This window comes from Lichenostomus cassidix, chromosome 12 (assembly GCF_008360975.1).
Source record: "Lichenostomus cassidix isolate B80296 chromosome 12, HeHo_3.0, whole genome shotgun sequence".
NCBI lineage: Eukaryota > Metazoa > Chordata > Aves > Passeriformes > Meliphagidae > Lichenostomus > Lichenostomus cassidix.
In genome coordinates this window covers 14,119,273-14,126,457 of record NC_139493.1, presented here as the reverse complement: position 1 = coordinate 14,126,457, position 7,185 = coordinate 14,119,273, and the positions used below count along the sequence as shown (strand labels likewise).

The 7,185-nt window shown below is 46.4% G+C and overlaps 1 protein-coding gene across 1 annotated transcript; it reads left to right on the top strand.

The window, feature by feature from the left end:
- Positions 1-14: 14 nt before the first annotated feature.
- ALAS1 (5'-aminolevulinate synthase 1) lies at positions 15-7,185 on the top strand. The gene is made up of 10 exons (XM_085072823.1): positions 15-301; positions 1,043-1,249; positions 2,211-2,366; positions 2,448-2,670; positions 3,133-3,317; positions 3,873-4,052; positions 4,223-4,387; positions 5,473-5,741; positions 6,191-6,353; positions 6,900-7,185. The coding sequence occupies exons 1-10, from the start codon at positions 103-105 to the stop codon at positions 7,058-7,060; spliced, it is 1,908 nt and encodes a 635-aa protein (XP_084928949.1). The 5' UTR covers positions 15-102; the 3' UTR covers positions 7,061-7,185.

Genomic DNA, 7,185 nt, shown 5'->3' with positions numbered 1-7,185 from the left:
CCGGGCTCTATAAAGGCGGCAGTGCGGAGCGCGTCCCGGTGTCGCCTCCCCGTCGCCGGTGTCACTTTGCCGTCACCTCCGGTGTCCCGTCCGGCTGAGAGGATGGAGGCGGTGGTTCGGCGCTGCCCGTTCCTGGCCCGCGTGTCCCAGGCGTTCCTGCAGAAGGCTGGGCCGTCGCTGCTGCTGTACGCCCAGCACTGCCCGCGCATGATGGAGGCGGCCCCGCCGGCCGCCCGCGCCCTCGCCACGTCCGCCGCCCGCGGGCAGCAGGCGGAGGAGGAGAGCCCCGCGGGCCGCCGCGGTGAGTACGGCCGGGAGCGAGCCAGGGTCACACACGGGCCCGCCGGAGGGGAGAGAAATAACACAGACATCCGATAGCACCGGAGGAAACTTCTGGAATAGGCAGCACTGGGGCAGGGGTTGCTTAATCCTTGAAATGTCCGCGGTAGCGAAATTTGTGTCTGGGGCATGAATCAGGGACCGGCCGGGTGGGGATCCGGGATCCTGGGGTCGGAGCGGCTGTTTCTCACGGTACTGTGGCCCTGCACGCCACCCAGGAACATTCCTTGGGGAATTCTTCCCAGGGAAGGAGCTGAGGGAGCAGAGGAAGCTGCATGGCTGAAAAATCTCCAAACTCCTCGAAAGAAAAGCTCAGAATTACAATTAGGTTAGAAGAGACCTGTGAGGTCGTGTCCAACCTATGACTGAACACCACCGTGTCAACCAGACCATAGCACTTAGTGCCAAGTCCAGTCTTTCCTTAAATCCTTTCCTTACATCTTTTCCCTATATATTCCCATTGGAAGTGAAAGAGATGTTTTTACCCCTCAAAGGGTACAGTGCTAGATCTGACATCTTAAATCGGATGCCCCTTGGGTGTTACTGGGATTTTGTGCTTGTATAAATAAAATGTGACTGCTCAGTTAAATAGTTCTGAATGGATCCTGCCAAATTAATTGCAAAAGTAGTAGGTTGAAAAGCCTTAGTCAGTGTATTAAAATAATGAAACTAAAGTGTTTTCCCTTCTCTGCCCCCACCTTAGAGGTCAAAAACGTCAAAGAGGTGGCCCAGCAGAATACCGATGGAACCCAGCCTCCTGCTGGCCACCCACCTGCCAGTGCTAGCCAGAGTACAGCTACCAAATGCCCTTTCCTGGCAGCTCAGATGAATCACAAGAACAGCAGTGTTTTCTGCAAAGCCAGCCTGGAGCTGCAGGAGGATGTGCAGGAAATGCAGGCCGACAGGAAAGGTATGTTCTCTGTGCACTGAAGCAGTGATTGCTCCCGAGAGCTTGTGGTGCCTGGCTTGGCTCTGGAGCATGTCAGGTCAGTGGTGCATTTCAGGCACCACTGAAATGATGCAGCTGGGATTATGGGAGACTGCAGGGAAAAGCTGCTGGAAAATGTAGGTGTTAATGACATACCTGTGACGTTGTGCAGGCTTTCCCTGGGTGATTTTGATGTGGGAATGCCGTGAGCTGTATTTTGATGTGCTGGCTGGCTCTAGATGTGTGAGTCAAGCTGTTACACTCGCACCCAAGGCAGATGCTTAGATCTGAAGAGAGCTTTGCCAGGGTGCTGGTTGAAACAAAGGTTTTATATCCAAAGATGGAGGAAAGTGTTGAGACATCAGGCAAGTACCAGCACAAATCCAGGCTGGAAAGCAAGCAAATGGTTTTGGGGTTGTTTTCTTGAGTTTATGGAACTAAAGGGCGTTGGCTGGCTTGCAGTGGGAGTGCGGAAGGGCTGTCCTTCAAAGGAAGGAACTTTTCAGCAGTATCAGTAAAGCCTTACTGCTTGTCTCAGGAGGCTTAATTTTTTTGTTTGCCTTCTGTGGCATAGATTTTTACAAAATAAACCTGTGTTAACAGAACAAAAAGGAAGCAGCTTCAGCTAGGTGTGTACCAATCCTTTCAGATAAATGCTGTAGCTGTATGGCCTGGCTCTCTGAGTCTTGATGAACCAAATATGTTGTAAGGAAATTGCCTGTTGTATTGTGATTGATTAGCAAGGCTAATCCTTCTGTGTCATCCAATACAAATTAATAAGCAAATAAAATAGTTGATCCTAGCAGGATCAACATGTGGTTTTGGGCATGTCCTTCCTAAAGATTGAAGTGTTGGCTTAACTTAAAATGTTTGCTTTGCTGAATTCAACTTACTTCACTTTGCTTTAAACCAGACAAACTCACTGGAATTTATTACAATGCAGGTACAGAATTTGCTAAAATACCAACTACTTCCACAGTGAGAAAGATTGAGACTGAGGGAGAAGAGCAGAGTGGTTTGCTCAAGAAGTTTAAGGATATTATGCTGAAGCAAAGACCGGAAAGTGTCTCTCATCTGCTTCAGGATAACTTGCCAAAATGTAAGAATGTCTGGCAAAACCCCCACAGGCCTGGTCTGCTGTGATTGTTTCCTGTGTGCTCAAGTCTCTGTCTCATTTCAGCTGTGTCCACCTTCCAGTATGATCAGTTCTTTGAGAAAAAGATAGATGAGAAGAAGAAAGATCACACCTACCGAGTGTTCAAGACCGTGAACCGGAAGGCGCAGATCTTCCCCATGGCTGATGACTACACTGATTCCCTGATCACCAAAAAGGAGGTGTCTGTCTGGTGCAGCAATGATTACCTGGGCATGAGCAGGCACCCTCGTGTCTGTGGGGCAGTTATGTGAGTAGTGCCATGTTCTTAAGAGGCATTTTTGAGCTGTATTGTGTGGGAAGGCTCCTGAAGAATTGACTTCTGTAATGTGGTACATAAGATGCTTCTGATGTGATTCTTGGTGTGCAGTTAAGATTACACTCATGTCTGGGGCTGGGTGAGGTCACTTAGTGACTAGATCCAGGGCTGCACTATGTGCATTGGTCACTGGTTCTGTTCCTTGGATCTTCCTTGGAAACCCCCAAATGTTACCAGATAAACTGGATGGTATGTTGCAGCTATACTTGGTCACTGCTTTCTAACCTGACTGGATTCCTGAGTTGTGCAGGTTGCTCAATCACCCAGCAGCTGCTTTTTGCTGCCAATTCTTTTTTAGAACAATCCTGATTATGTACTAGAATATTTTCAGCAAAGATCCTTTATTCTCTGTGTCATCCAGCAATGCTAATGCCTCTCTTGGGCTCTCTTTAGGGAAACACTGAAACAACATGGTGCTGGAGCAGGAGGCACAAGAAACATATCAGGAACAAGTAAATTTCATGTCGATTTGGAAAAAGAACTAGCTGACCTTCATGGGAAAGATGCAGCACTGTTGTTCTCATCTTGCTTTGTAGCCAATGACTCCACTCTCTTCACTCTAGCTAAAATGCTGCCAGGTGAGATCTCAAACTGCACCTCTGTTACTACAAAAACACAGCCTTGCCCCAAGATGTTGGGAGTATGTTTTGCAAATAGCTATCCACAGTGAGGGTTCATCCTAATCCATCAGCAAAGTATGGTTAGGTGCTGTTTTTAATACTGTATTCAAGTTATGTTCAACATAAATCACAGTATTAACCTACTGAGATTGAGATCTATGAGCTAGGAACTGCTGGAGGAATTAGAGAAGCAGAGTCTTCTGCTCTTGCATGTAAAGTCTATCTGAAAATGAGACAGCAGGAGTTTAGTGTCCTCCCCCTGGAGGGGTGAACCTCTCTCTCACTTCAGAAGTTAGAGTTAGAGAACTATTTGCTCAAGCTCTCATTTGTGTTAGTTTGAACACCTAAAATAAATCTTAAATATTATTCTTACTTCATGACTGTAACTGTCTCTTTTGATAAAGAGCATTACTTTCAAGAACATGCTACCCTTATCTCCTGAGCTCAGTAAAACACTGCTAGGAATCAGTTAATGCTTTCTATACTTAAAATGCAACTGGGCTGTTTCCTCAGGTTGTGAGATCTACTCTGATTCTGGAAACCATGCCTCCATGATCCAGGGGATCCGTAACAGCAGGGTGCCAAAACATATATTTCGCCATAATGATGTCAACCATCTTCGAGAACTATTGAAAAAGTCTGATCCATCCACCCCTAAAATTGTTGCATTTGAAACTGTTCACTCAATGGATGGTAAGTTGGCATCAAAGCCTCCTCTCTGCTTCTAGTGCAGTTACTCCTCAAGTCATCTGTGTTTTAGGTCTCCAAGTGTACAGTGCTATGAGGGTTGTTAACAGGTGTTTCTGGGGTTTATCCAGTCATACAGAAGATGCTAAACTGCCAGTCACTGCTTTGGTTCCCAGGTGCTGTTTGTCCTCTGGAAGAGCTGTGTGACGTGGCCCACGAGCACGGGGCCATCACCTTTGTGGACGAAGTGCACGCTGTGGGGCTGTATGGAGCTCGAGGAGGTGGGATAGGAGACCGGGATGGCATCATGCACAAGATGGACATCATCTCTGGAACGCTTGGTATGCACAGCCTGGCACTTCTGCAGGAGCTGAGGCAGCAAAGCTGCTGAGCAGCCAAATTAAGTAGGTTAGCTCAGAATCAGTCTAGTCAAATGAATTTGTTAAGGGCTGCTGTGGCCTAGGATTTTTCAAAAAGCCCAAGGGATTTAAGTGTGCCCCACAGTTTGAAAAGCTTCTGTTAAGCTACTTATATTGCCTTACAAATAGTTAAGATAGCTTAATTTGGGGTTTTTGTTTAAGCAAGCTAGCAAAAAGTCCTCCAGTGGCATGTTATACAACTCAAGAAATTCAGGTGAGAATGCTAGTAGAGTAGTTCTCTATATTTAGTAGTACTTAGTTCCTTTATGTGAAATGGAGTGCTCCTAATCTAGAAACCTGAGATGGGGAGTTATGTAAAGAGATTTGGCAAGAACTGAAGCAACTGCTATTATCTGAATAGAATGCAGGCTCAGGAGTAAGTTTACTGCTGTAAATTGGAAGGTTGTTTAAACAGCTTTCAAGACATAAATAAAATTTACTAGGGAAAGTTCATGCCTTTGGAACTTAAAATCTTGGGTTACAGCCTAATAGGAACAGAAGCATTCACCAGACACCCTAGTTCTGTCTGTGGCGGTGTTCTGCACTCTGAACATTTGGAAAGGAGGGCTGGTATCAACTGCACAATTACAGTAACAGCCTTCTGTGCTCCTTAGGAGCATGGGCTATTTCTAGCATCTCTGGAACAGATTATTTTAAATCTGCTGAGAGACTTAGTGTTGATTGCTTGGGGTCAGTATTGAAGTCCCTGCTTGATGATTGGGCTTGTAAGGTCTTCCCCAAAATCAAAACTTGAGTATTTGAGAGAGGCAGGAACTCTCATTGCTGTGCAGTAACTAGATCCATGTTACCAAGATTGGCTTAAAAACAAAGCTGTATCTTGTGCTGAGTAAATACAAGATTAGCAGGGGAGGCTGGAACATGCCATGACTGCATTAAGAGTGCAGTCAAAATAACCAGTTCCTCCAAGTGAAAAGCTCCCATACCTCAAGCCATTCCAACAGGCGGAAAGAACAAGTTCAGTTACCTTTTCTCTCTCCTTTCATCAGGCAAAGCATTTGGCTGTGTAGGAGGGTACATCTCCAGCACCAGCTCTCTGATAGACACGGTTCGTTCGTACGCCGCTGGGTTCATTTTCACCACGTCGCTGCCGCCCATGCTGCTGGCCGGGGCGCTGGAGTCCGTGCGGACGCTGAAGAGCGCCGAGGGCCAGCTGCTGAGGCGCCAGCACCAGCGCAACGTCAAGCTCATGAGGCAGATGCTGATGGATGCGGGGCTGCCCGTGGTGCACTGCCCCAGCCACATCATTCCTATCAGGGTGAGGAGCTGGGATGCTGTTAGCACAGCACTGTGGTGGCTGTTTCACTGTTCATGAGCATGTTACACCATCAGGTGTTAGTTACTACCTTCACAAAGTTCAAGCTCATCCTTACATTCAGCAGTGAAATGCCACAAGTCTGGTTTAAACTGCTGTAAATATAAAATAGTGGGAGAAAGACTATGAAACCCACAGTCTAAGAGTATACAGAAAACAAGGGAACTGCTTACAAGCTAGTAAAAAGATTTGGGGTATAAACAGCTCCCTGCCTAGGCTGCAGTGCTGTTTCTATGCCCCAAGTGCTCTGCAACACAGACTTCAACCTTTCTTTCTGACTTACATGTTATTTACCAGCCCTATTGGATTCTCACATGTTACTAAGTTGGGCTGACAGTTTTACCAACTCTCATCTTTTGGTTGGTCTTGTAACTTAAAATTTTGACCTTCAGGTCGCAGATGCTGCTAAAAATACAGAGATCTGTGACAAGCTGATGAGCCAGCACAGCATCTATGTCCAAGCCATCAACTACCCGACGGTGCCCCGTGGAGAGGAGCTGCTCCGAATTGCCCCTACACCTCACCACACCCCGCAGATGATGAGTTATTTTATCGGTGAGTGGATTCCTGCATCAGGGCAGTGAAGGTGCTGCCTGTCTGTGCAATCTTTGTACTAAAGGTGAGACTGGGAGGCACTTTAGTTTTAGATGTCATGAGCTGCACAGTGTCTTTCCACTGCTGCAGTACATCCTGTGCATTTCCCTGCTTTGAATGTGATGTGAAGGCCAGTGCACTGTGATCTGGAACAGAGGGTGCAAGGCCAGTGCAGACCTATACCCAGCCACAGCTCTGCTCATGCATTGTCCAAACCAATCTTCACGTGTTATGTGGATCCCAAAGAACTCTGCTGTCCTCAGCTGAGCTGTTACTTGTCTTAAACATGGATCTGTCCAGAGAAAGTAGATCCTTCTTGATCCTGTCAGGAGAGGTGGTATGAGGATAGCTGAGACTTAGTGGCAGCCCAGTTGTTTCAAGATTGTGTCAGAGTGAAATCCTATTATCCCTGCTCACTTGTTAGGAGAATAAATATGCTGACACTTCTGCTGCTTCTCTAAAGCAATCCAGTCTTAAGCTTTGATCTTGATAAACTTTTCTTAACAGAAAAATTGCTGGCTACATGGAAGGACGTTGGTCTGGAGCTGAAGCCACACTCATCAGCTGAATGCAACTTCTGTAGAAGACCCTTACATTTTGAAGTGATGAGTGAACGAGAACGAGCCTACTTCAGTGGCATGAGCAAACTAGTATCTGTCAGTGCATGAAAGTAACAGTGGTGGTTGTATTCTTGTCTAGCTCTAGTATCAAGTCAGTAGCATTTTTTAATTGCTCAAGTATTTTAATTGTAGTGGAAGCACTAAGCTCTGAAAATAAATTTCTAGAGCCATGA